The 27,780-nt window shown below is 38.3% G+C and overlaps 1 protein-coding gene across 5 annotated transcripts; it reads left to right on the forward strand.

Annotated features, from left to right (window-relative positions):
• Positions 1-1,879: 1,879 nt before the first annotated feature.
• On the forward strand, positions 1,880-27,780 carry MRPL42 (mitochondrial ribosomal protein L42). 5 transcript variants are annotated; one of them, XM_070507054.1, is made up of 7 exons: positions 1,901-1,965; positions 3,826-3,989; positions 6,902-6,965; positions 8,210-8,270; positions 8,631-8,715; positions 14,690-14,853; positions 27,608-27,780. In XM_070507054.1, the coding sequence occupies exons 3-7, from the start codon at positions 6,953-6,955 to the stop codon at positions 27,651-27,653; spliced, it is 369 nt and encodes a 122-aa protein (XP_070363155.1). In that variant the 5' UTR covers positions 1,901-1,965; positions 3,826-3,989; positions 6,902-6,952; the 3' UTR covers positions 27,654-27,780. The 5 variants fall into 5 exon arrangements, with proteins under 5 accessions (XP_014696738.1, XP_070363155.1, XP_044600358.1 ...); XM_070507053.1 differs by having other exon boundaries at positions 1,917-1,965; positions 8,113-8,270; XM_070507055.1 differs by having other exon boundaries at positions 1,924-2,026.

A 27,780-nucleotide genomic window follows, 5' to 3' on the forward strand; every position in this document is an offset into this window, starting at 1 on the left:
GATCCGAACCGGCAAACCCCAGGCCCCCGAAGTGGAACGTGTGAATTTAACTGCTGCGCCACCAGACCGGCCCCAGTTACTGTCATCTCTTGACCGAACTGCAGTGCAGCATAACTTCATTAGATTTGCTTGTAATCTTGCCACCCTCCAAACTACTACTCACAGTGCAGCCAGACTAATTTTTTTAAAACAAATTATATCATGTCACTCCTTTTGTATTAAAACCCTTCAGTGACTCTCTGCTGCATTTAGATTAATATCTATATGTATGGCCTGTGTCCTAATTCCATGTTATCACCACCAAGGCTTACAAAGTCAACATGACCTGGCTCTTACCTCATCTCCTTCCACTCTCCTCCTCACCATACTCCCAGCATATGGTAAGCTATTTCCATCCCCTTTAGACTTTTAGTTGTTCCCGCAGCCTGAAGCTGTCTCTACTCTCCCACACACATGCTTGGTTTCCTTTCTGATCTCAGCTTTGTGAACCTTTTCTGGCCCCACTAAGAGAGACTCCCTGTTGGTCAGTGGTCCCGACTTGCTCGCAGCCATCAAGATGTGTCCTCTGGGATCATCTTTGATTCATCTCTCTTCTCTTTTGCACCGTGAATGTTTGACAACTCCAGTGGATTGTTGATTCAAATCTGTTTCTCCTCTCTGTCTCTTCCTACAGCATAGTCCAGAAAGACATTACAGGGTGGCTATGAAGGGTGGATAAGATTAGAAAGGACAGAGATGGGCCCTCAGTGTGGGCTTCCATAGGAGCCAAGATCAGCAGCAGAGCACGCCTGATATTCTCTGAGAAATGAGGAGAGACTCCACAGCAGCCTACATGTATTTTTCTTTATTGTGAACTTATGTTCATTTATTTTCAATATTAATCACTTCAGGACTATGGGCCCTTATCTTTTTGAGAGGGTCATTGACCCTCTTGAATACATGATAAAAGCTGACTCTTTTTCAGAAAAATGAAAATAAATACAAAATTTTGCAAATCATGAGGGAAAGGAATTCCCAGGCTAAACTGATGGTTTACCAGTCCATCGTCTACTACCTTGGATACCCGTAGTGTTAATTGTTTCATTCATTCAGCAAATACTGGAGACCTACATTTACGTCAAGCACAGTTCCAGATGTTGGGATTGTACACGGTATAGAACAAGACAGATGCTTGTCCCTGCCTTCACGGAGCTTGCATCTAGCATAAGAGACAGTCATTAAACAAGGAAACAAATGATAATTTAATGTCATATAATGGTAAATGTTATGAAAAAAATAAAGGAGGGCAATGGGATAAGGGTGAGTGAGGCTATTTAAATGGTGTGGTCCTCTCTGAGATATTTGAACAAGATCTGTATAAAGTAAGGCAGTGGTCATGAGAAGAGATGAGAGAAGAGCATTGCTTGCAACGAGAATAGAAAATGCAAAGTGCAAAGGCTCCCCTCCACCCCGCCCCCCGCCAATATAAGGCAAGGTCCAAGATTCTGCACATCTTCTTCCTCCCATGATGAATAGCCAGCACAGTTCTCAGAACACAGTGCTGGGGTATCGGGTTGGAGGGCCTCTACATCTCCTGGTTTCAAACGTCAAATCCAGTCCCACTTCCCTTCAGTGCTTCTCTGAAATGCCTCTTCTAGAAAACCTTAATTCATTCACCAAAAAGTGATCCCGAATTCCTCTAATGATTAGTATAAACTTTAAAAAACAATAGTGTTGGCTACTTTCCAAAGACGTGTGCGTGGGGGAGTGATTTTGGTTTTTTTGGTAAAGTTGGAGGCAAGCTGCAGCAACTAAACGCATGAGCACGTCGGGCGGATCCCCCCAGTCTCCAGCGGCGCCCGGGTTTCTTTCCCGAGGAGACTACATTTCCCAGAGTGCCCCGCGGGACAGGAAGGCGCGTGGAGCCGCGTCTCCTAGGACCCGGATTGAGGCAAGATGGCGGGCTCGCAGTGAGCAGCTGTCAAGGTAACCGCTGCACTCTCCACGTACGGTCAAGGGGTCCCTAGAAGCTGAGCAGGCCCAGAAGGTTTGTCGGCAGGTGTAGAGGTTCCTTACCTGTTGTTCGCGGCAGGATAAAGCCTCTGGCATCATTAGACTCGGTCCGTTCTGCTGAAGTGCCGGCATGTGGCCGTGCGCTTCCTGTGGGGCCCCCTAGTGCCTCAGCCGATCGCTCGAGGACTCCTCCAGGTCCAAGTCTTGCGAATCTGTCCCTGGGTGCTAGGCCCCGTGCTCTTGGTGGCCAGTCCCTCAAACCTGGGGCCTTCCGAGACTCTCCGCAGCTTTTGCTTGGGGGTTGAATTCTGGGCCAAGGGGTTACCCTCTAGCTTTCCGTGGGGTGACGTCCCTGACCCTCAGCCGGATGTGCTTGCCTCTTGGCCTGGGACAGAGGGGACCTAATGTTCCCCCAAATGTTTTGTTGCTCCGTTTGGTTTGCGAAATCGTTTGACCTCTCTGAGCCTCGGTTCTTTTTTTTTTTTTGCTGTCCCCAAAACCCGCCCAGTACCTAGTTGTGTATTCTAGTTGCAGGTCGTTCTAGTTGTGCCGAACCTCGGTTCTTAATGTATAAAATGGAAATGCTTCCTTCACAGACTTACGAAAGAGCACATAATGTTCGTATAGGAAAGCGGGGTGTAACTTGTAAAAAGCACACTCTGTGAACACAGGAAAAGCAGTGCTAATGTACTGACTATTTAGCCTAGCAAATAAGACTTTGCAGTCTGTGTCCTAACTCCATTTTTTCACTCTAGGGGAAGGGAAAGAGTAGTCATCGAGGCCAGTTAAAACCAAGGCATGTAACAACTGTTATGTGTCTGGTTATATGTCATTTACTCACAACAGCATGGAGGTTGTGGTTGTTTTCCCCCTTTGCCATGGAAGAAACTGAAGGTTGTTCAGTTAATGACTTGCCCAAAGTTTCCCAGTTTGTAAGTGACTGACTCCAGAGTTCTTGGAAGCGAGTCATTTAAATTTTGTACTTTAGTTTCTTCAGGAATCAAAATAAAGGTACCTCTCATGATTACTATAAGAGTAAAATGAAATAGTAGTGAAAGCACTTTGGAAAGTTAAAACCCTTATACGTAGACAAGAGGGTGAGATTTTATTTTGGACTTTAGGGTGTTCATCTGTGTTCCTCTAAATCAGTATTTAATAGGCCAAGGACAGCCCTTCATTTAATGAGAAACAGAATACTACTTTAAGAGATGTGATAAGATCTTGTGTGTGGTACCTGGGAGTTTGCACACAGACACACTAGCAGTATGAAAGAGGCCGCTGCGTGTAGCATGTGTCCTGTTTCTAAGGGTAATTACAGATTTGTTGAGCATAGATTCAAAGGAAAGTACTCCATGAGGTGCCGAGAAGTTTACATTTGAGAGAAACAGTAATGGATATAGTTTTGGGGTTTCTGATCTATTTTGATGATGTTGCTCTTCTGTATTGCATAGAAATGGAAAGTTGCCTAAAAATTTTGCTTTAGGTGACTAGTTCTAGGTAGTGATTCCTGTCTTGTTCTTGTAGTGTTGAGTATATTGCGTCACTTTTTTGTTGTTTTTTTAAAGATTTTATTTTTCCTTTTTCTCCCCAAAGCCCCCTGGTACATAGTTGTGTATTTTAGTTGTGGGTCCTTCTAGTTGTGGCATGTGGGATGCCACCTCAGCGGGGCTTGATGAGTCGTGCCATGTCCGCGCCCAGGATCCGACCCCGAGAACCCCTGGGCCACTGAAGCAGAGCGCGTGAACTTAACCACTCGGCCATGGGGCCGTCCCCTATCTTGTGTCACTTTAATTTACCATAGGTAGAACTCATTTTTCTTTTTCTCTTACTCAGGGATGAAAATAGGTATGCCTAGAAGCAGATTTTAAAAGAAGTTTCTCTTCAAATCATCTTCTTTCGTAACAGCTGATAAGCATCTTGATTCACCATGGCATTAGCAGCAGTAAAATGGGCAATATCAAGCAGAACCATCTTGAAACATTTATTTCCAATTCAAAGTAAGTGAGTTTTTTAATGTTTAAAACCAGTTTTAAACTTTTTCAAATAATGTAGAAATACGTGTTCATTGTAGAAGATTTAAAGCGTTTGGTTATTGTATATGCCTGTTAATAGCAGGAGAGGTTGCAATAACAGAAAAGGGGAGAAAGCCTAAATATATGTCAAAAGTGGGGTGGATAAGTTATGGTACACCTTTATTATGAATATCGTACAACTGTTACCAACATGGAAAGATCTCTAAATAGAAGGGGAAAAAAAAGTATGTCATGAAACAATATCTATTATATGATCTCGTTTGTGCATTTAAAAGATAATCTACCATATACATGTGTATGTGTATATGTATCAATGTAGAGTCAAAGGTGGGGACCAAATAGATTATCTGTGTAGACCACAAGTGGCATTTAGCTGAGGGTGAGTGAGGGATTGATAAAGAGGAACTTTGTCTGGTTTGAATCACTTATATTTACTGTTTTCACATATTACTTTTTTAGTAGTTCTTTTTTTCTTTTTTTTTTTTTGTGGAAGATTAGCCCTGAGCTACCATCCATGCCCATCTTCCTCTACTTTATATGTGGGATGCCTACCACAGCGTGGCTTGCCAAGCTGTGCCATATCCGCACCTGGGATCCGAACCGGCGAACCCCAGGCTGCTGAAGCAGAACGTGCAAACTTAACCGCTAAAGGGCATATTTACAATTCCATCTTACGAGGATAATTGTTGTTAATATTTTGGTGTATTCGCTTTGTGTTTTATCTATGTACATAGCCATTTAAAAAATGGAGAGCTGAGTCTCTTGACATTCTTTTTGGCCCATTTAGTTGCCTTGGGTTGATTCATGTTAACTTTGGCATCAGTCTTAATTATACATTTAGAACCTCTGATACTTATTGTATCTAGAATCTTTCTCTTGATAAAATGTCAGGTGAGTTTTTCAAGTATTAATTATCCAGAAGTTAACATTTTAGAGGCAGTTTGGCATTCACTTTATTAGTAGCCACTATAGGGGACACAGTAATGAACAAGGTGTGGTTCCTGGCCTTAACGGTCTTATTTAGACTTGTTGGTGAAGCAGACATCTATGGAAACAAGACATAACAGGAGTATGAGGTAGAATGTGATATATGTCATGAGGCTATGAACAGATGTGTATGTAAGTGCAGACTAGAAATTTTACGGTTTCTTGTGGAACTGAAATACTGTTGTCTTGAGTTTTCCCTGCTACCTATCTAAGAACACTTAATTCTATTTGTCCTGCCTCTGCCACCCAACCCTGTTTCTTTCAGCACATGTGTACATCACCTAGCTGGTTTGTATTCAGAGAATACAAACTTCTTTTGATATCAATCCATGCATAATTAGGAAGATCCCCAATAGTGTCAAACAAGAAAATAAAATATGTGTAAATGATTTTTACATTATCTGCTGATTTATCTTACTGAATCTTCCTGTATATTAGCACAGATAATTGAAAATTAATAAATCTTTTTGAGAGATGAGGTTAAATTTCTGATTCTTTATATTTTGTTATCTTATATCAATAGAATTTGGGGGTTGACGTTTTGCTGAACAATATTTTAAAATAGTGAATTTTGTTAAGGTACGTTTTATGCTTTGGGATGAGAATTTATATTTAGACCTCTAAGTATATGCAGTCCTTGGGGAAGGGAGATGTATGCAAAGACGGAAAACACATCTTTGATAACATAAATAACTTGCAGAAAAAAAATAAAGTCTGCAAAGAAGGAATGGCAGTGTCATATGAGGCACTGGTTGTGGGACATGTAAAACAGACAACTCTTCCCTCTGTGATGGGGCTTGTGGGGCAGGGAGGGGAAAAAGGATTTCGTGGGAGAGAAGCCTTTGACTTTGAAGGGTGAGTGGTATTTGAGCAAAGAGGCGATGGTGTTCCATACTGAGGAGCAAGAGGCTCATCTGAGAGAAGCTGATCCTTGGCTTCAACCAGGATATATTCAGAACTGGTTTTTAACTATACTGAGGGACATTTACATTTTTTTCTATATATTTAAAAGAACACCCTTTCTTTGAACATAGAAGAACCTTTCACAACTTTTTAAAAAGTAATTTTTGCTCTTGAATTTGTAGGTATTCTAAAAAAGGAAAATATGCTTTAAAATGTGAGAATTTTGATTAAGGAAAGTTAAATTTGAACAATTTACTTTGTATTTCATCAGTTAATACGTCCCATTTATGAACTAGGTGCTCCAGTCACACCAGAGTTTTTAGAATACCCAAATACTTCCTGTTCTTTCTTACCTCTGGTCCTTGGCACTTGTTACTCCCTCTGCGAGGATTGTACTCATCCCCTACCAACTCTTACTTATTCCCTCATCCTTCAGAGCACCTTAGATCCACAAGAAAGGTCTTCCTGAATCTGCACAGTTGTGTTTGTAATTTGTCCGGGTGCCCTTCCCTCTCCCATGCTTGGCTGTCCTAACAGAGCTCATCTTTTTTTTTTTTTTTTTTTTGGTGAGGAAGATTTGCCTGGAGCTAACATCCATGCCAGTCTTCCTCTATTTTTTAGTATGTGGGCCATCAGCAGAGAATGGGTGCTAACAGAGCGGTGTAGGTCCGCGCCGGGGAACCAAACCTCGGCCGCTAAAGTGGAACACAGTGAACTTAACCACTAGGCCACTGGGGCTGGCCCCAGAGCTTATCTTTTGTATTGGAGTTATTTGTTTACTCACCTGTCTCTCATCAGACTTGTACCCTTTCTGAGGGTAGGGATTGGAGCTCACTTGTTGTTGAATCCCTAGCTCCTAGTACAGCCCTGTTGCATAGTAAAAGCACAGTAAATATTGGTTGAATGAGTGAAACTTGTTTTACATTTATGTGAGAACATACGCTCAAATTAACTAAATCCATTTTACTGTTTTGGGGTTTTTGCAGACGGAGCTTTATATTGTGTTTGCCATAAATCTACGTATTCTTCTCTTCCAGATGACTATAATTGGTATGTATTAAAATTCAGTTGAAAAAAATAATGTTAGCTGTATCTGAAATGATTTGATTTTATTTCTTGTTTTGGTGTTTTCTTCTTTCTTTTCTGATTATCCTTTTTTTAATTTTGTTTTTAAAAATGATTCTAGTGATCTTATTTACCCAGTATCTGGGCTTATCAACATTTTAAATAAAAATCATTATCATTGTTGTTTCAGTGAATACTTAATTTGTTGTAGGACAGACATGCTGTTAGAAATGCTATCTTTTCTTCCTAAAGCATTCTTTAGATTTCTGGAAAAGTTAATTAGTTTTTCTAGTTTTCTCTTAGGATTCATATCTATTAGCTTAAGCAGTTATTTGTCTTTTGTTTGACGTTGAATAATCCTAAATTACGAATATTTAATTCAACCGCAATTTATTTGGTATTCAGTTCTAGTCACTATACTGAGCACTGAGAATAACATGTGAATAAGATGTCTTTTTTCTCTATAGCAGAGTCTGATGTGCAGAAACTGCAACATATTTTTTAAGCTACATTGTTTTTATTGCAAATTTTAGTAAAAATATATTTTCTTCCCTCTTGACACTAATTTTCATTTGAGTTTTAATTGTACATTTAGTAAGTACTAAGAGACTGATGAAATTAGACTAGATAATAGGTAACACTTTTTGAACTTGACTGAGTGTTCTAAGTGTTTTGCATTATGTAAAACTCCGTCCTTCATCAGAAATCATTTGATAGATTATGTTCGTTATAGTCATGCTATGGTATACTCAATCTTAAAATCATGGTGAAACAACCTAATACCTTATCCTGTGTTAGCTAAACCACGCCTTATGGTTTAATTGCTGATCTGGCTCAAATCTGGTTGGTGTTGAAATCCTAGAAACTTAAATTTATAGACACCTAGAGAACACAAGTTTAATAAAAGCTGAAAGTCGTGCTCCTTAGAGTGTATATGGATCTAAGTGCAATAGTAGTTGCCAGGGTCTTTGAAAACCAGGCTTGGTTAGTTGGTACCCGAAGGAATCAGATCCAGCCAGAGCATTCTGGGAAGAAGTGTTTAGAGGAGTATTGCCCAAAAACTGTTCTTCTGAGGGATATTAATGGAGAGAAGGGGTAATATTCAGTAATTCCCAAGTTTGTTTGACCACAGAACCCTTCCTATAGTTGTACTGTTCTGCCAAAGGCACTTGGAGGAATTCTCATCTAGAAAAATTGCTCAGCCACAATCTTTATGATTGGAAATTCAGGTGATCCTTTACCTGGAAGATTATGTCCTTTGCTGGTCTTCAACTTCAATAATTTAACCAGGTAATGTCCTTCTTACAACTGTTTGAACGTAGTTTTTAGATAAGGAAAAGAAGTTCTAATGATAGTGATGAATAAACATAAAGATTTCTTCCAAAGATTTGGATAGTCTAAAAATAAGTATGTAATCTGAAGAATAATTTACGTAAAATAGTGGGTCATGCAATAAGGGTTTGTTGTGGTACTTAAGCTGACTTATTTGGGGGACGGTTTGAGTTGTCTCCTGTGATATGAGTGCCAGGTTTGCCAGTCCAGTGCCGTCTTGTTGATCCTTCAGGGACTCATGATTAATTAATTTAGCTCTAAGAATAGTCGTTCTGCCTTGAATACAGTATAATCTGTTTCTGAAACATTCTTTTTTAGCAAAGTGGAGCTTGCTTTGACCTCTGATGGCAGGACGATAGTCTGCTACCACCCTTCTGTGGACATTCCATATGAACACACAAAAGTATGTATGAGAAAATCTCTTACAATTTTTAATTTGCTGCTAGAAATATTCACACTTTCTTACAGTACCCAAAGAGAAGGGAGTTGTTTGATTTCCTTTATTGGTTTAGATCTTCTTTTGGCTTTTTTATTTTACTCTTTTGATTTTTGTCTTACTTCTTTTTCATCTTTCTTTAAAGGCTATTTTTAGTACACGGAGTGAACCATTTAAACGCAATTATGGCATCAGTTTTCTGGTCTAAAATTTGGTAGATTTCTGTAGGGATCAAACACCTGGTTTAAACTTACAAAACAAAATTGTTCCATGCTACCTTATATTATAATCTAATAAATTTTTAAAAACTTGTGTTTTAGAGTGCTGTTTCATAATTTTATATTGTATTGCTTCTGATAATCCTTTTAATATTTGGTAAATTTCTTTTACTTTAGTTAGTTTTTTCTAATGGACCAACATGGGCATATATTTTAAGTGGCCTAGTTTTATTTTTTCCATATTTCTTCAAAAGCCAGGCACTTGATAGAGGAAATTTTGTTTTGACTTTAGTACAATTTATTTTAGCTTGGCCCAGGTCTTTTTTTTTTTTAAACAATTGGCATCTGAGCTAACAACTGTTACCAATCTTCTTTTTTTTTTTTCTGCTTTTTCTCTCCAAATCCCCCCAGTACATAGTTGTGTATTTTAGTTGTGGGTCCTTCTAGTTGTGGCGTGTGGGATACCGCCTCAGCGTGGCCTGATGAGCGGTGCCATGTCCGTGCCCAGGATCTGAACCAGCGAAACCCTGGGCCGCTGAAGCAGAGCGCATGAACTTAACCACTTGGCCACGGGGCTGGCCCCTTTATTCCCTTTTTAACCTCACCATTTTGTCTGCCTGCTTTGTACACTAGCCAGATATAGGCAATAATTCAGTACCTCTTTTGTTTCATTTCTTTGAGCCATGTGTAGGAAATAGGCCTAAGTCACTGACTTTTCACCTGTAAACCCTCCAGCTCACACTAATTGTGCCTTCTTCCATTGTTATTTCATGGTATATTATTGGTTACATGCTTTATCCTGTTGTGGCAGTTGTACCAAGAAGCCCAAGACTGAGGTTAGTTCTCAGCATCCAGACTCTCATCCACATGCATCCTGAATCTGACCCTTTTTCTATCCCTCCCAACTCTCAAAACTTTTCCACTATACTTTTGGAACTTACTACATCAGTAAAATAATCTTATAACCTTGACCTCTTCCAGAATCTTGCCTTCACCTTCTGGCTCTGGCAGAAACCTAGCTGTACCCTAGGGCCATTGCTTCCCCAGTAGTCTTTTAAGTAGTTGCCCTTTTCTCTCCTATACCCTTTTACTACTGGGCCTGGGGGTGGAGTAGATGTCCCTGTAGCTCCTCATTGTCACATCCAGACCATTTTTCCTTCTCCCTAACAGTTTCTAGCTTTGTAGTTTGTATCATGAAACTATGCCTTCTACTATCTTTTTTTGTTGCTATCATCTGCCAGCGTGCAGTTTATTTCTTCTCCCTCCCCCACCCCTCCACTCTTCCTTGAAGATGTACATGTACTGTCACACTCTCCAACACTGTTTCCATCCTAATTCTTTGTTATTTCAGTATCCATGTAGAAGATCTGTCTAATACTCTGGGCTCTCACTTCTTGATCTTTTCTCCCTACTTCAGCCCTGACTCACCTGGTTGTACCCCAGGGATGTTCTACTCACAAATAACTGGTCCTCCTTCCTCCGACTCTAGATTTCAAGAATTCTACTGGCTTACTGTCAACTCCCCCTAATCTCCCAGCTCCAAGGATTGTTCATCCCCTCATTGAGAACTACATTCATTGATGAACCACTTTTTCACAGTCCCTCCTGTATCTCACACATTCTCACTTCTCTCCTACCCAGCGTAGATTCCATGGTCCGTCATTGTACACACCCCCTCGCATACATGCCCAACTTCCTGCCTCCCCTTTTTTGTTGCACTCTTTTTGTTGCAGCAGTTGTGTCCTGTCTCAAATCATCAGTATTCCTTTCTCTAGTCTAGAAGACTGTTCCTATCAGTTTACACGTCATACTCCACTGCTGCCACACTGGCCTCCTGCTGCTCTTCACATACATTAGACAAGCTCCTGCCTCAGGGCCTTTGCAGTTCCTGCTTCCTCAGCCTGGAATGTTTTTTCCTTCAGAAATCCTAAGTTTATTCCCTTTCCTTTACATCTTTCCTTATTCATTACCTAACGAGGCCGTCCTTGGCCACTGCATGTAGAGTAGTACCCCAGCCGCTGGACTCCCTATTGTCCTTTGCTTTACTTTTCTCCATAGCATTTATCATTTCTGGCACACTGGATATTTTCTTGTTTTTCTGTCTATCTCCCACCACTAAAATGTAAGCTCATGAGGGCAGGGCCTTCTCTCTTGTTCCTTTCTGTGTCCTCAGCACCTGGAATCACTGTCTTTTACTTGGTAGGAGCACAATAAATATTTGTTGATTAAATGAATAAATTTGTTCCTCCCTCTTCATGCTTGAGAGTTTTCTGTTTTAGGGCTAAGAGACATTCACCTAGGGAAGCATGAAATTTTTTTGTTTCTCAAGTAATAAATTATAGATTGGGCTGCGCAATAAGAAACATTCTTGAAAACATGTTTCTGTTAGAATAAAGTATGCTGTTTTTGAAACCAGATTTACAAATCTCATGAAGACAGTACATAACACTGAATAAATATCCTCAGACAGGGCTTAAAATATAGACTTGGGGCTGGCCTGGTGGCCTAGTGGTTAAGTTCGTGCGCTCCATTTCAGTGGCCTGGGGTTCACTGGTTTGGATCCCTGGTGTAAACCTACACACCACTCATCAAGTCATGCTGTGGCACCATCCCACATGCAAAATAGAGGAAAACTGACACAGATGTTAGCTCAGCAAGTCTTCCTCAAGCAAAAAGAAAAGGATTGGCAGGGTCTGGCCCCGTGGCACAGTGTTAAGTGTGCATGTTCCACTTTGGCAGCCCGGGATTCGCCAGTTCAGATCCTAGGTGTGGACATGGCACCACTTGACAAGCCATGCTGTGGCAGGCATCCCACATATAAAGTAGAGGAAGATGGGCACGGATGTTAGCTCAGGGCCAGTCTTTCTCAGCAAAAAGAGGAGGATTGGGAGCAGACGTTAGCTCAAGGCTAATCTTCCTCAAAGAAAAAGAGGAAGATTGGCAATAGATGTTAGCTCAGGGTCAATCTTCCTTACCAAAAAAACACACAAAAATATAGACTTGATTTTCCTCTTTTCTCAAGCAAGTAGGGCTGCAACTCTCGTGGGCCCTGTGCTTCTCCGAGCCCTGGGAAGCACGTTGTGTACAAAGATCCTGGTCATAGGTACAAATACCAACTGAGGCCGGCTTTAAGAAAGTGGAGATGATTTGCATCTTTGGTTTTCTGGTAATTCACATTTGAATCTAAAACGTGTTGATTATCTTCCCTAGATCCAGGTAAAAAGATTGTTCTTTCTGCTTCTGCCACGTATATGTTTTATTAAAAGTAGTAATCTAAAAATGTTTTTCTCAAATTTAGGATTTCTAATTTAGGAAAATAAAGATGTTATACCAGGGACAAAAAAATAATGACTTGGAAAAATAAAGTAAAAATTTAAGTACTAATCAGTTCTTTTTAGTGGCTGATTTACTGGAAAATTTCATAAGTCAAATTTTAAAAATTCTTAAGAAAAGGGAAATTCAGGATGACAGTTCTGAATGTTTTAAGAGTTGATAGTCAGTTTTATTTTAGTTTTCCTTTTTACTGAAACATTCATGTACCCTTTCTTTGAAGTTTGATCAAGGAGATCAGATACTACCAAAAAATCAATTCTGAGTCTGCCGGAGGTTCTTGGTGTAGACTTTGAAGAATCTGTTAATTCCGATGTCTTTTATCTATGTCCCTGGAAAAAAAAAGTTTTTAATCATACAAAGCAGAGACAATTTGTGATATATTGGAATTGAGCCCACTTGGGACTAGGAAGAGAGACAATGCACATTTATGAACACTTGAAAATCACTTTTTGATCATATTTAAAACATTTGATCTTTAGCAACAGGTATAATAACTTAGAGAGGAAATTGTTTGTAGGATCTAATCCCATGTTTGCTAGTACCCCTCAGGGTCTAATAGTAATTTACAAATACACTTACTGATATTTCACTTTACTTACAAGAAGTGATCTTTTAAAATTACTTAAGTGTCTAAGGAGCACTTTTTCTTTAAAATAAATTTAGATCACTTTTTTCCTGTTTGAGGCTTTAATAGAAATGTTAATAGCTACCTACCATTATTGAACTCTTAAAGTGTGAGAGACGGCTAAGTATATTTTATTATTTCACTTAATCCTCATCAAACTCTTATTAGGTAGATAGTACTTCGCTGATATTACAGAAAGGGAAATTAAGAGCTTAAATAACTTGCCCAAGGGCCCCGAGCCAGAGCTAGTAAGTGGCAGAACCAGAGTCTAAAGTCCAAGTTCTTAACCTCTTCATAATACTTTCTCCTTATTCCCTCCCATGCTAGGTAAGTGGTCCCTTTTTCTACTTATGTCAAGTTGTTACTTCTAAGTCTGACTTTGAGGGTCTTTCATAATCTGGTTTCTTGAGATCCTTTTTTTTTTAAGAAGAAGAAGATTAGCCCTGAGCTAACTGCTGCCAATCCCCCTCTCTGTTTTTTTGCTGAGGAAGACTGGCCCTGAGCTAACATCCGTGCCCATCTTCCTCTACTTTACATGTGGAACGCCTACCACAGCATGGCTTGCCAAGTGGTGCCATGTCTGCATCCAGGATCCGAACCAGTGAACCCCGGGCCGCTGAAGTGGAACATGCAAGCTTAACCACTGTGCCACCAGGCCGGCCCCTTGAAATCCATTTTTTAAGATTACGTGTTTGTTGTGTGTTCTTCCCTGTGTTTCTTTACTCATAATGTTCATTATCCCTTGTAGAATATGTTCTGCACTATCTGATGAGGCTCTGACTTGGCTCCCATTCTACTTCTCACTGATATCTTTGTTACTTTGCATTTCTGATGTACTTAGTCAATTGTGTCACCTTTTGCACTTATATATATATATATATATCACCTTTTAAAGAGGTCTTATTGTTTCATGTACATAAATTAAATAAATATATGTTGTAACATTTAATACAGTTGGTAGAATATAGTAGTTGCCATTAGTAGTGTATGGATGTAAAGAGGACATCCATGTTTGAATTGTTCCTTATCTGGTTGTAAATTTAGATTTTCACTGTAGTGTAATATATATGTATGGTATTTGTGAAACAAGGCAATGCTGCAATCTTGTGTTACATACATTATCACTTAATATTTAAAATATAGGTAACCTGACCCTCCAAGACAGTGATTTTTAAAGGCTTTAGTGAGCCACTGTTACTGATGGGAATATGTTATATCACTCGTGTGTTGGGGAGGAGATGAGATTTTAAGTAAGTAGTGTCTTTGGGGGAAAAAACCACTCAGATTACCCTAAAGCATTGGCATTTCAGTTACCTAAAATAAACACATTGAAATTTTTCCTCCTTCTGTTAGATGTAAGAAATGTCACCTTCAATGAAAGATTTTTCATTGTCTCTCACTTTAATGATGTACAAGGTAGAGACTGTAAACTTCTAAGTTAAAAAATAATAATGAGCACAACTTACAGTTTTGAGAAATAGAAACTAAAATGATAAGTACTTTATTATTGAGGGGAAAAAAAGAACTGTAGGTAACGCTTTTATTATTGGGGGAAAAAAACCCAAAATTTGATGTGAGAAGAAAAACATTTTTGATTCTTTAATGAATAATGTGACTAAGTGAAATCGTTCTGTTAACTTATATTTACCCACCTTGAGGTACTGTAATAAATTATTGAGAATGGTAATTGTTTCATTGTGAACTCACTCAGATGCCGGCTAACATTCTTGCGTATTTATGCTGTTCGTTACTGGTTATTTTGTAGCCTATCCCTCGGCCAGATCCTGTGCATAATCATGAAGAAACACATGATCAAGTGCTGAAAACCAGATTAGAAGAAAAGAGTGAACACTTAGAGCAAGGACCTATGATAGAACAACTTAGCAAAATGTTCTTTACTACTAAGCACCGTTGGTATCCTCGTGGACAGTAAGTTCTATTTTCTTCAACTCCTATTAGACACACTAAAGGAACACATAACTTACCTTGCATTAACAAACTTCTAAGTTTGTATTCTGCCTAGAGAAATTCACACCCAATATGATCACCCAGTCTATTTTATTGAGGTATAGTTGACATATATTAGTTTCAGGTGTACAACATAATGATTTGATATTTGTGTATATTGAGAAATGATCACCACACTAAGTCTAGTTAACTTCTGTCACCACACACAGTTACAAAATTTTTTTTTCTTGTGATGAGAACCTTTAAGATTTACTCTCTTCACAACTTTCACATATGCAATACAGTATTATTAACTATAGTCATGATGTTGTACATTACATCCCCATGACTTATTTATTTTATAACTGGAAATTTGTACCTTTTGACCCCCTCCACCCATTCCCCCCATCCCTGACTCCCTGCATCTGGCAACCACCAGTCCGTTCTCTAGTAGCCTTGTTTGTGTTTTAGATTCCACATGTAAGTGAGATCTATGGTACTTGTCTTTCTCTGTCTGACTTATTTCACTTAGCATAATGCCCTCAAGATCCATCCATGTTGTCACAAATGGCAAGATTTCATTCTCTTTTATAGTTGAATGATATTCCATTTTATTTATATACCAGGTTTTCTTTATCCATTCATTGGTCGTTGGACACTTAGGCTGTTTCCTTGTCTTGGCTTTTGTAAACAGTGCTGCAGTGAACTTGCAAGTGCGTTTATCTTTTCAAGTTAGTGTTTTCAATTTCTTTTTTCTTTTAAAGATTGGCACCTGAGCTAACAACTGTTGCCAATCTTCTTTTTTTTCCCCCTGCTTTTTCTCCCCTAATCCCCCCAGTACATAGTTGTATATTTTTTTTTAGTTGTGGGTCCTTCTAGTTGTGGCACGTGGGACGCCGCCTCAATGTGTCCTGATGAGCAGTGCCATGTTCACACCCGGGATCCAAACTGGTGAAACCCTGGGCTGCTGAAGGTGGAGCGCATGAACCCAACCGCTCAGCCACGGGGCCGGCCCCTTCACTTTCTTGTGATAAATACCCAGAAGTGGAATTGGTAGATCATATAGTATTTCTATTTTTAGTTTGTTTTTTTTTTGAGGAAGATTAACGCTGAGTTAATATCCACCACCAATCCTCCTCTTTTTGCTGAGGAAGATTGGACCTGAGCTAACATCTGTGCCCATCTTCCTCTACTTTACATGTGGGACGCCTGCCACAGCATGGCTTGGTAAGTGGTGATAAGTAGGTCTGCGCCCTGGATCTGAACTGGCAAACCCCAGACCGCCTAAGTGGCGTGCATGAACTTAACCACTATGCCACTGGGCCAGACCCTGTTTTTCGTTTTTTGAGGAACCTCGATACTGTTTTCCATAGTAGTTGCACCAGTTTACATTCCTGGCAGATCACCTATTATATTGTATTTTTAAATCTGTATATACTTTAGCTAAAATGACATGGTACTTTTTTCCTTTATTTTAATGAGAGCATTTAACCAAAGCTTCCAGTGAATTTTGCAAGAGTTCTTGAAAATTTTTTCATTTGGTGATACACAGTCATGCATCACTTAATGATAGGGGTACCTTCTGAGAAATGTGTCATCAGCTGATTTCATCATTGTGTGAACATCATAAAGTGTACTTACACAAACTTAGATGGTATAGCCTCTACACATCTAGGCTATTTGGTACTAATCTTATGGGACCACCATCTTATATGCAGTCTGTTGTTGACCAAACTATCATTATATGGCACATGACTAGTCATTTAGCATATTGTTTTTATTCATCTTCCTGATAAATCATTGATCTTGTCCTGATCCCTTTATCCATTTCTTTAACAGATTTTGAGTTATTGCAAAAAAAAATTGGGGTGCAGCAAATGATTGGGCAGTATTTGTTATTCTCAGTTCCTTTGGAAACTACAATTGCCCCTCTGTTTGCAAGTACTTATATTTTATGACATTGATTCTTACTTCCTATCTGACTGACTCTGATTAGTTTTCTTCTTTTGATTCTTCTTTCTTTCGTATCTATCTTCTTCCCTACCAAAACTATGAAGTGGCTGTTTTTATTGTTTATGTTTGAGCGAACTTTGTTCTTATTCACTTGTGTCAGCCAGCAACTAGCCCTGGGCTGGCACATTTATGGTGGGACATGCTTATGGAATTAATGAATATACATTCATCAAGCTGATTTACTAAGTCCTGGGTGATCAAAAACACAATCCTTGTTTGCAAGTTGTTATAGTCAAGGAGGGAAGATAGTACAGTAAGTAAAATCAAGTGATTGAGCCTTGAAGTATGGTTAGGAGTTACCCAGGGGGATGGGGAAAAGACTCCACAGGCAGAGAGAACAGTACGTCACAGAGTATGCTGGGGAAATGGCAAGTGGTTCAGCTTGGATGGGACCCAGAATATGAGGAGAGAATGAAGGAAGGGTCTTATGAAGGATTTTATGTTGTGCTGCAGAGCTGAGATTTTTATTTTCATTGCCAAATTTTAAGAAGCAAAGTGAGATGCCCAGTTTTTATGCATTAGAAAAACACTTAAGTAGGCTCTCTATTTGTGATAAGGTGATATATGGAAAGATTGGAGTCAGGAAAGGGGGAAAATAAAACAGAGGACTGTGTTTAAGAACTTTAATTAACAGCAGTAGGTGACCTGGCTGGGTGTGAGTGAGGAGAGAGAGGGAAGAGATAGGAGGCCTGTCAAGTTTCTGGGTGGATGGAGCTGCCATTCATACAAGTGGGGAAACAGGTTTGGCAAGTGAGGCAGATGAACCCGTGGTTGGTTCTGTCGAGTCTGAAGGATCTGTGGATCATCTGGTGGGAAGCAGTTCTGAAAGCAGGTGGATATATGGATCTAGAGCTAGGTTTACTTTTTTAAATTTCTCTTTAGAAGGTACTTCCTCCCTTATCCTTAGTTCTAATAGATATTCCTCAGGGCTCTTCCTCATACTCCACATCTTGCTGAAATTCATTCTAAGAGTTTCAGTTACGTTCATTGTATAGATAATGTGCACCCTGCTCTGTTACTTGTATTTTTTCATTTCCTTGGTCTTATTCCCAATATCATTGTCCTTCGAATATTTCAAACTAGATTATCTGTCCGAAGTTTTAACTTTATTATGACAAAACACGGCTTTTCTTTTCCTGTCTTAAAAAACCTGCTCCCTTAATAATCTTTCTAATAAAAGTGATATTTCTGTGTCAATTTCCCAAGAAAAAAATCTGAGATTTCTTGGCCTCTGGTGTCTTTCAATTCCTGCTTCTATTTTATATCCCCTTCCTTAATTTTTCTTTCTTATTTAGTACCCACTTTGTTCATGCACGCTATCTGGGTTTTCCCCTATTTTTGTAATTGCAAGTTAGGGTGTGTGAAAACAAACTAGCATGCCATTTCATAGCCAAATGTCTAAGTCATTACTGTGTTGTAAGATTTCTATCCATGATTCATAACATCTCTCATGTTTGTCTTTTATTTCTGTCCCATTATCCAGATATTTTAGTTCAAGCCTCATCTTGAAATTCTTCTGTAATGGCTTTCAGTACCTCTTTTCTTCCTGCATGTTCCGTATTGCTGGAGTCTTTTGTCATCTTTTGTTCGTAACCAAATCACTGAAGTTATGAAAATCCTCTAAAGGTGCATAACTTGAATCAGGCAAGATTGAAGGCAAGAAGACCATTAGGAAACCTTAAAACCAAGCATGTTATCTTCAGACTTTTGTGTTTAGTACCCCGCCTATGTTTAATCTTATTTACTTATTTAATCTTGTTACTGCTAATTAACTTTTGACTGCTAATTAATTTAATCTCCTGGTATGTCTTGTCCCATCAGGATTACTAAGCATTTTCAATTGTAGGCAGACTTTAATTAGATGCAATTAATTGTCCCAATATTTATCCTAATAAAGAGCTCAACAGAAAAACTCCAGATACTAGCTTATGGATATAAAGAAAATTTTTACCTGTAGGTGTTGTCCTTGAGATGCGTCATCTTTCAGAATTTTAAATAAGGCAATGTGTGATCATTGATCATTCAATACGTATTTATTTTGCATCTACGTATATATTTTGGATTAATGTAAGCCATTTTCAAGTGTTGGTTTCTAGATGTCAGAGACCACTTCTCCTAAAACATCAGGCAATATATAGAAGGATGTTCTACCAAATATTTCACAATTTTTAAGTTATAGCAGTCAAAAAAAGGGATTATCATTTTAATAATTGGGGATATATAACATTTTTTAATAAGTATTAAAAAGTATAAAATGCTTGTTTAAGAAAAAAGTATTTTTAAACAATGCTGAAGTATTTAAAGTATAAAATAGAACTCCTCTTTATACCTACTCATACCCTGTTCTCCATAGGTAAACACTGTTAAATTCTACATATATGAGTATCCCTACCTCATGTTTGTGCTTTTTAAACTCCAATAAAGTAAAACTCTTTTCTGAGAGTGCAATTGTGTGTTAGAGAGTCCTGGGCTGACTTAAATCATCTTGCACCTGCTACATACTACCAAGTTACTCAATCTTGTTATCTAGTAAAGAAAGTAGAAATAATAATGCCTAATTTGCATTGTGGTTTTGAGATAAAATATAATCATATGGGTCAAACACCTGGCGTATGGTATATACTCAATCATAATATAGTACTGATATTGTTAATATTGTCTCCTACTCATAGTTTTCCTCTTAACTCACTCTTTTTGGAGAATCTTTTCTTAAATAGGCTCTTTTGAGGTATAATTTATATACAGAAAACTTCACCAGTTTGAACTATACGATTCCATGAGTTTTGACAGTTGATGATCAATATCACAATCATGATACAGATCATTTCATCACTCCAAGAAGTTCTCTCATGCCCTTTTGCAGTCAATTCCCTCCCTTTAACCTCTGCCCCTGGTAATCACTGATCTTCTTCCTGTCACTTTTTAGGATTTCATGAATTTCTAGAATTTTATGTTTTGCCTTTTCTAGAATTTCATGTAAATGGAATTATACAGTATGTAACCTTTTGTGTCTGGCTTGTTTCATTTAGTATAATGCTTGTGGGATTCACCCATGTTGTTGTGTGTACCAGTCGTTTGTCCCTTTTTATTTCTGAGTAGTGTTCTCTTATATGGATAGACCACAATTTGTTTACTTATCAATTAGTGGACATTTTGGATTCTTTACAGTTTTCGGCTGTTATGAATAAAGCTGCATAAACGTTGAAGTACAAGACATTGCCTTGATGTGTTTTCCTGTCTCTTGGGTGAATACCTAGGAGTATGGTTATTCAGTTGTATGATAAGGGCATGTTTAATTTATAAGAAACTTGTTTGTGATATATTATTCTTTTTATGGATTGTTGGATTCAATTTGCTAAAATTTTGTGTAGAATTTTTATATCTTTGCTTATTAGAGATATTGGTCTGTTGTTTTATAATACCTTTATCTGGTTTAGGTATCAGAGTAATGCTTCCATCATAGAATGGGTTTGGAAGTATTCTCTCTTCAGTTTTTTGGAAGAGTATATGTAGAATGGGTATTCTTTCTTTCTTAAATGTTGGAATTCACCAGTGAAGCCATCCGGGTCTGGAGTTTTCTTTGTGGGAAGGTTTTTAACTGCACATTCAATTCCTGTAGTCAATACGTAGAGCTACTCAGTGTATTTCTTCTTGAGGAAGCTTTTGTAATTCGTATCTTTCAAGGGATTTGTCCATTTCATCTAAGTTGTTTAATTTATTTGCACACATTTTTTCATAATATTCCATTATTATCCTTTTAATATTTTTATGTTCTGTAGTGATGTCACCCCTCATTCATTCCTGGTATTGTTATTTTGTTGATCTTTTTAAGAACCAGCTTTTGGTTTCATTGATTCTCTCTGTTGTTTTCTATTTCATTGATTTTTGCTCTTTCTTATTTCCTTCCTTCTGTTTACCCTGGATGTAATTTGTTTTTTTCTAATTTCTTAAAGTACATTGTTTGGAAACCTGTCTTTTTTAATTGAAACAGTTAGTGCTATAAATTCCCCCTTCAGCACTGCTTTAGCTGCATCCCACAAATTTTGGCATGTTTTGTTTTCATTTTCATTCAGTTCAAAATGTTTTCTAATTTCCTGTGATTTCTTCTTTGATCCATTAGCAGTGTGTTAATTTCCAGATATTTTGAAATTTTCCAGATATCTGTTACTGATTTCTAGTTTAATTCTGTTGTGATCACAAAACATACTTTGTTTGCTTTCAGTCTTTAACTGATTGAGGTTTGTTTTATGGCCCAGATTATGGTCTGTCTTCGTGCATGTTTTATGTACATTTGAAAAGAAAGTGTATATTCTGCCATTGTTGGCAGTGGTTTTCTAAAAATATTGATTAGGTCTAGTTAGTTGGCTGTTAGTGTTGTTCAAGTTTTCTATACTGTTATTAATTTCCTATTTAATTAGTTATTTTGAGAGGAATGTTGGAATCTACCACTGTAATTGGATTTTTCTATTTCTGCTCTCAATTCTATCTGTCTTCACATATGTTGAAGCTCTGTTATCAGTGTATATACATTTATTATTGTTGTACCCTCTTGATGAATTGACACCTTTATGTTTATAAAATGTTCTTTTCCATTGTTGCTAATATTTCTTATTCTGAAATCTAATTTATCTGTCTTTATATTTAAAGTGGATTTCTTATAAGTGGTATATAATTGGATTTTGCTTTCCAGTCTGATTTCATTGCAGTATCAAGCCATCTTAAATGCTTTTTTCTTTGATTTTCTGTATATTCACTCTTCCTCTGCCATTGCTGTTAGCTCAATTCCTTCATGAAACTTCGTTTGAGTATAGTCACTTTGAATATTTACTACCCCATTAGCACAACTATATATAACTATAGTTTATTAGGTATCTGTTAATGTTATATTTGTAGGTAATTTTTTGGTTACTTGTGCTCTACCTTATTTTCTCTTCATCAAGAATGCATCTTCTGTTTTGTAATTTTCCACAAGACCTCTAATACAACACCCTTAATAAAATGTATGGGTGCTAAGTTACTGTCTGATGGAATATTGTCTTAACTAATTATCTTCACAGCTTCTTGAAGGTGTTCACCTTCTCTTTGAAATGGTACTTTACTGTGGGTTGGTCCACTGGTAAATTTCCCAGTGATTTTTGGAAGTTTTATTTCCGGTGTTCAGCTATGAAATTATGTGGGTTTGTCTAATTTCCATTTTATCTGGGTAGGTCACAGGTGAATTAAGATGTTTCTCGTTATCATATTCTGTTTTATTTTTTTAAAAACAATTGGCATCTGAGCTAACAACTATTGCCAATCTTTATTTTCACTTTTTCTCCCCAAACTCCTCCAGTACATAGTTGTATATTTTAGTTATGGGTCCTTCTAGTTGTGGCATGTGGGATGCCGCCTCCACGTGGCCTGACGAGTGGTGCCATGTCCGCGCCCAGGATCCGAACCAGCAAAACCCTGGGCTACCGAAGGAGAGCACAGGAACTTAACCACTCGGCCACCGGCCAGCCCCCAGGTTCTTAATTAAGGTCCCCAAGGGCTTTATGAGCCTAAGATATTGCCCCATCTCATTCAGTCCTGAGCTACCTGCATCTAATTGTTGGCCTCACCCAAGGTGGGTGGACTGGGATTGTAGGCAGTATGACTATGTAGAATTGGTGCTGAAATAGTCTTGTGGCCAATAAACATTGGTCATTAGATTATCTGAAGTCTGAAAATCTGAAGTTAAAATTGTTACTACCAAATCTGTGAGTTGGATTTTGCCTTTTCCTAATCCTGATGATTAGGCCTTTCCTAATCCTCTTTACTTTACTTTACTTTAGGATGGCAATTCAAAGATTCTTAGATTTGGGCTTTATACCAAGACTGACTGCTAGAACTATTTGAATTCTTAAGCATGGGAGATGGGTGACAAGGAAACCCAAGACATTGTGTTTGGGGATAAATAGAACTTCTAGTTCCCTACCCTCTGCTTTTGCCTGAATGACTGTTTTTATATTCAATATGCAAAGGTTGATTTAAAAAAATAGCATATATAACTATGAGGCTCCTGCTACTTCCTGTTTGATAATACTACAGGTGATGAGAACATATTAAACTAACTTAGCTATTACATTATATTTACCTAAGTCATGTGGCTTCGAACATATTCTTTGAAAGTTACTCCTTATGGAAATCCATTTGTTTTGTACTCTCTACAGTAATTTACATTTGATAGCCCCTCTGTAAATAGTTGTTGAGAACCGATTCTGAGTTGCTTTGCCCTCCACAGCTGCCCCTGAGGTATCTCCTGTTGGCCTTTAGTGTTGCCCGTAGTCAAGAATTAGGGCGTGTCAGTCCCCTCAGTTGCCAGCATCTGTGTACAAGCTCTTCTTCCTTTCTTCAGTTTTCCTCAGTTGGCATGAAAAAAATCAAAAGTGATGGAGCATTCCTTCCAATATAATTCTTTCCAGAACACGTCATTTTAGCAATATTGCAGAATTCCTGATGATTGTGTTTGAGTTTTCTGTTATTTTTCTTGTTTATTGAACCTTAGTAACTTTCTTGAAACTCTTTTTTTACATAGCTAAAGTTCATATACTGCTTGGTTTCTCTTGCTGATTCCTTCTCTTCTCCCCTATCTCTAAATTTTGGAGTGCCAGGAGGAGCAGTCCTTGAATCTCTCCTCTGTCCTGTCCCGTTCTCTAAGACAGTGATCCCTTCTGGTCTCATGGCTTTAAATACCATCTGCATGCTGATGGCTCCCAAATCTATTTCTGGTCGAGACCTCTCCTCTGATCTCCAGACTTGTATATCCAGCTGCCTACTCAATACGTCTGATAGGTATCCCTAACTTCATGTGTCTCTGACTGGGCTTCTGATGGTCCCCCTCAAACCGACTTCTCCTGCAGCCTTCCCAGTCTCAGTTAATGCCACCTCCATTCTTCTAGTGCTTGGGCCACAAACCTTGGTGCCGTTCTTAACTCTTCTCTATCTCACACTCACCATCATGTCTATCAGCAAATCCTATTAGCTCTGTCTTCAAAATGTATCCAGATTTGACCATTTATCACCATTTCCTCTGCACCATGCTGGTCCATGAAACATCCTTTTCCTGGTTTATTGAAGTAGCTTCTTTACTGGTCTCCCTGCTTCTGTCTTTACTTCCCTGCAGTCTGTTCTTAGCACACAGAGTAACCCTGTTAAAACTTCCAGTAGTTCTTGTAATTTTTCTGTTGAAAACCCTCCAGCAGCTTCCCCTCTCGCTCAAAGAAAAGCTGTAGGCCTTGACTGTTACCTACAAGAACCTACGTGATCTGACCTCATTATCCTTCCACCCTCATTCCCTACTGTTCTCTTCCTTGGTCACTCTCTTCCCGCCACATGGCCTCTTTGTTGTTCTTTGAGCTTGCCCTTCCTTCCGCCTCACAGCCTTTGTACTTGCTGTTCACTCTGCATAGAATGCTCTTCCTGCTGATCTTAGCGACACTCTCTGACTTCCTTCAGGTTTTTACTCACTGAAGCCTTCTCTGCCCAAGTTATTTATCTTGTTTTTCTATCTCCTGTACTGGAGTGTAAGCTTCATGAGGGTGGGGATTTTGACTTTTTTTGTGTACTACAGAATCTTGAGCACATAGAAATAGTGCCTAGCACATGGTAGATGCACATTTTAAAATGAGTGAATAAAATGAACGAGTGATCCTAATTCTCATACCTCTTAAGTAAGAAAATAGTAAGCAAACATAGCTCCACTGAATGTAAAATTATGTTGAAAGAAAGGAGAGTTGAAAGAGGCTAGATGGAAAGTAAGAAGGATCTGAAAAGTAATTCTAAATTTCTAAAATATAGAGCAATACTATAAATGTAAAAATAGCAGTACCACTTTATTTGAAGAACTACTTTAATATTTTCCCATGGAGGGAACAAAAATTAGATACTACTATCAGTAGGAAACAGATTTGAAGACCTACTGCAGTGAGAGCCAGGAGGTAAAGTTCTGCTCTGGATTAAGAATGTGGACAGGGGCCACCCGGTAGCCGAGTGTTTAAGTTCACGCACTCCACTTTGGCAGCCCAGGGTTTTGCTGGTTCGGATCCTGGCCGCAGGACTGCTCGTTGGGCCACGCTGAGGTGGCGTCCCACATGCCACAGCTAGAAGGACCCACAACTAAAATATGCAACTATGTATGGGGCGAGTTGGAGAGAAAAAGCAGAAAGAAAAAAAAAAGAACTGTGGACAGATATTCCAGATGTCACTGAGTCATTGTGCAGTTTAAGAAGGGTAGCAGCATACGTCTTGGTTTGCCAAGAATAGTCTCAGTTTAACTCTTTTGTTAATTATTAATAGGATGGGTTTTTATTCTCTAATGGGTCCCAGTCTGGGTGATAAGTTATAAGGGCACCGTAAAATTAAGGTGCTTGCTTCTAGCTAGTGATTGTAGCATATATTGAAATTCATACATGAGAAGAAATCTGTAAATGCTATTTGACATTCCTTGAGCATGTAACGACTTACTATTAAGTTTAGGGCTATCAGGGTCACAAGTATTTTTCAGTTGGTCTTGATTGGTGAAAATAGTTGAACAATGTAAGCTGAATCACATTTTTATAGGATAGTTCTTAGCATTTTTAGGGCCACAGACTTTATTGAGAATCCAGTCAAATCCACTTTGCAGAAAAATGCACATTCAAAATTTTTATAAATAATTTCAGCAAGTTTGTGACTTCCCAAACCCCTGTTCTGGTGCCTAGCTGCTTTGAAAGAACACTTTTCAGGGATACTACCACACTAGTAAAACCTTGATGATCTGGCACATAACTGGACCCTTAAGGAAATGTGTTTTGGGGCCAGTCCGTAGCCGAGTGGTTAAGTTCACGCACTCTGCTTCCGTGACCCGAGGTTTTCCCGGTGCGGATCCTGGGCGTGGACCTGGCACCGCTCATCAGGCCATGCTGAGGCAGGATCCCACATGCCACAACTAGAAGGACCCACAACTAAAATATACAACTATGTACTGGGGGGCTTCGGGGAGAAGAAGAAGGAAAAAAGAAAAAAAGAAGATTGGCAACATGTTAGCTCAGGTGCCGATCTTTAAAAAAAAAAAGAAAACTATGCTTTTTCTCTGTGCCGTTAAAAGTACCTGTAGAAATGTTTACGTAAACGGTATTATGCTATATGTATTATTCTACAACTTAGTGTTCCATGTTAGTATGTATAGATATTGCTTATTTTACCACACCTGTGCTTGGAATGAGATTATGATTTTAAAAATATTTGCAATCAGAAAACAAGTAAAAGCTTCCTCACTGTTTTAATTTGTATTTCTTCCATTTTTTTGTGACAGTGCACATTTTCTCATAAACATATCACTAATTGTATCCTATTGTATATTAAAAAATGCTTTTGCAGCTTGAGTCCCCCATTTAGAGGGAAATATCTCCTTTTAAATAAAACTTTGATAGAGTATGTTCAGCGTGTTCACAATGTGCTGCTTCTTTCCTATAAAGAGAATCATTAGAAAAGATATCTGCACTCATTTCAAAGCAGCATTATTTACAATAGCAAAGACATGGAAACAATCTAAGTGTCCATCAATGGATGAATGGATAAAGAAGATGTGGTATAGGGGCTGGCCATGTGGCATAGTGGTTAAGTTTGGTGCACTCTGCTTTGCTAGCCCAGATTTGCAGGTTTGGATCCCAAGCATGGACCTTCACCACTTGTCGGCCATACTCTGGCGGTGACCCACATACAAAATAGAGGAAGATTGGCACAGATGTTAGCTCAGGGCTAATCTTCCTCAAGCGAAAAAAGAGGAGAGTAGCAACAGATGTTTGCTTTGGGCCAATCTTCCTCAGCAAAAAAAAGAAGAAGATGATGTGGTGTGTATATATACAATGGAATATTAATCAGCTATTAAAAATGAGGAAATCCTGCCATTTGCAACAATATGGATGGACCTTAAAGGCATTGTGCTAAGTGAAATGAGTCAGACAGAGAAAGACAGATGCTGTATGATCTCACTTAGATGTGGAATCTTAAAAAAAACAACAACAAAAAACCCCAAACTCATAGGAAAAGAGTTCAGACTTCTGGTTCCCAGAGGCAGGGGGCTCAGGGGAGGAGGAACTGGAAGAAGGTAGTCAAAAGGTACAAACTTCCAGTACTAGGGATGTGATGTACAACACGATGACTATAGCTAACACTGCTGTATGATATATAGGAAAGTTGTTAAGAGAGTAAATCCTGAGAGTTCTCATCACAAGGAGAAAATTGTTTTCCTCTTATTATTCTTTCTTTTCTTTTTATTGTCTCTATATGAGAAGATGAATGTTAGCTAAACCTATTGTGGTAATGATTTCACAATATATGTAAATCAAACCATTGTGCTGTATGCCCTAAACTGATACATTGATGTATGTCAGGTTTTTCTCAATAAAACTAGAAAAAAAGGGCAATCATTAGTTTTTAATTAAAGATCAATCCTTCAGGTTGCCATATTGAAATTATCTCAAGATCTGAAAAATTTTCCAAAATGCTTAATTAATAGAAAACAGTTTTCACAGTAGGGAAATATGGCTTATTGTTAAAAAGTATCTATCTATAGAGATGTATGTAACAGTATATATATAAGTTTTCGTTTGATTTCGTTGAGTACTAATAAACAGCAAACTAATCATAGATATTTGATATTTCTATCAAGAACAGTTAACTTTTATTAAAATAATCTTATCTTAAATATTTTCTTTTCCAGGTATCATAGACGTCGTAAGAAACTGGATCCTCCAAAAGACAGATGATACTGAGGTTTTCAGTAATCAAAGAGAAGTGTTATCCTGGGTCTCATTTGCCATTTGAGGAAATGCAGTTGGGTATATTCACTAAAATGTTATATAGTAAAATAATAATAAAATTTCTTTTTTTGTA

Source organism: Equus asinus, chromosome 4 (assembly GCF_041296235.1).
Source record: "Equus asinus isolate D_3611 breed Donkey chromosome 4, EquAss-T2T_v2, whole genome shotgun sequence".
Lineage (NCBI taxonomy): Eukaryota > Metazoa > Chordata > Mammalia > Perissodactyla > Equidae > Equus > Equus asinus.

What these genes read in the sequence shown, in the direction of transcription:
- MRPL42 (XM_014841252.3), top strand. Translation starts at nt 3,920, where the DNA reads ATGGCATTAGCAGCAGTAAAATGGGCAATATCAAGCAGAACCATCTTG. An exon ending in TTCCATATGAACACACAAAA is followed by an intron (nt 8,716 to 14,689) that starts GTATGTATGAGA and finishes GTTATTTTGTAG; the next exon opens with CCTATCCCTCGGCCAGATCC. An exon ending in CGTTGGTATCCTCGTGGACA is followed by an intron (nt 14,854 to 27,607) that starts GTAAGTTCTATT and finishes TTTCTTTTCCAG; the next exon opens with GTATCATAGACGTCGTAAGA.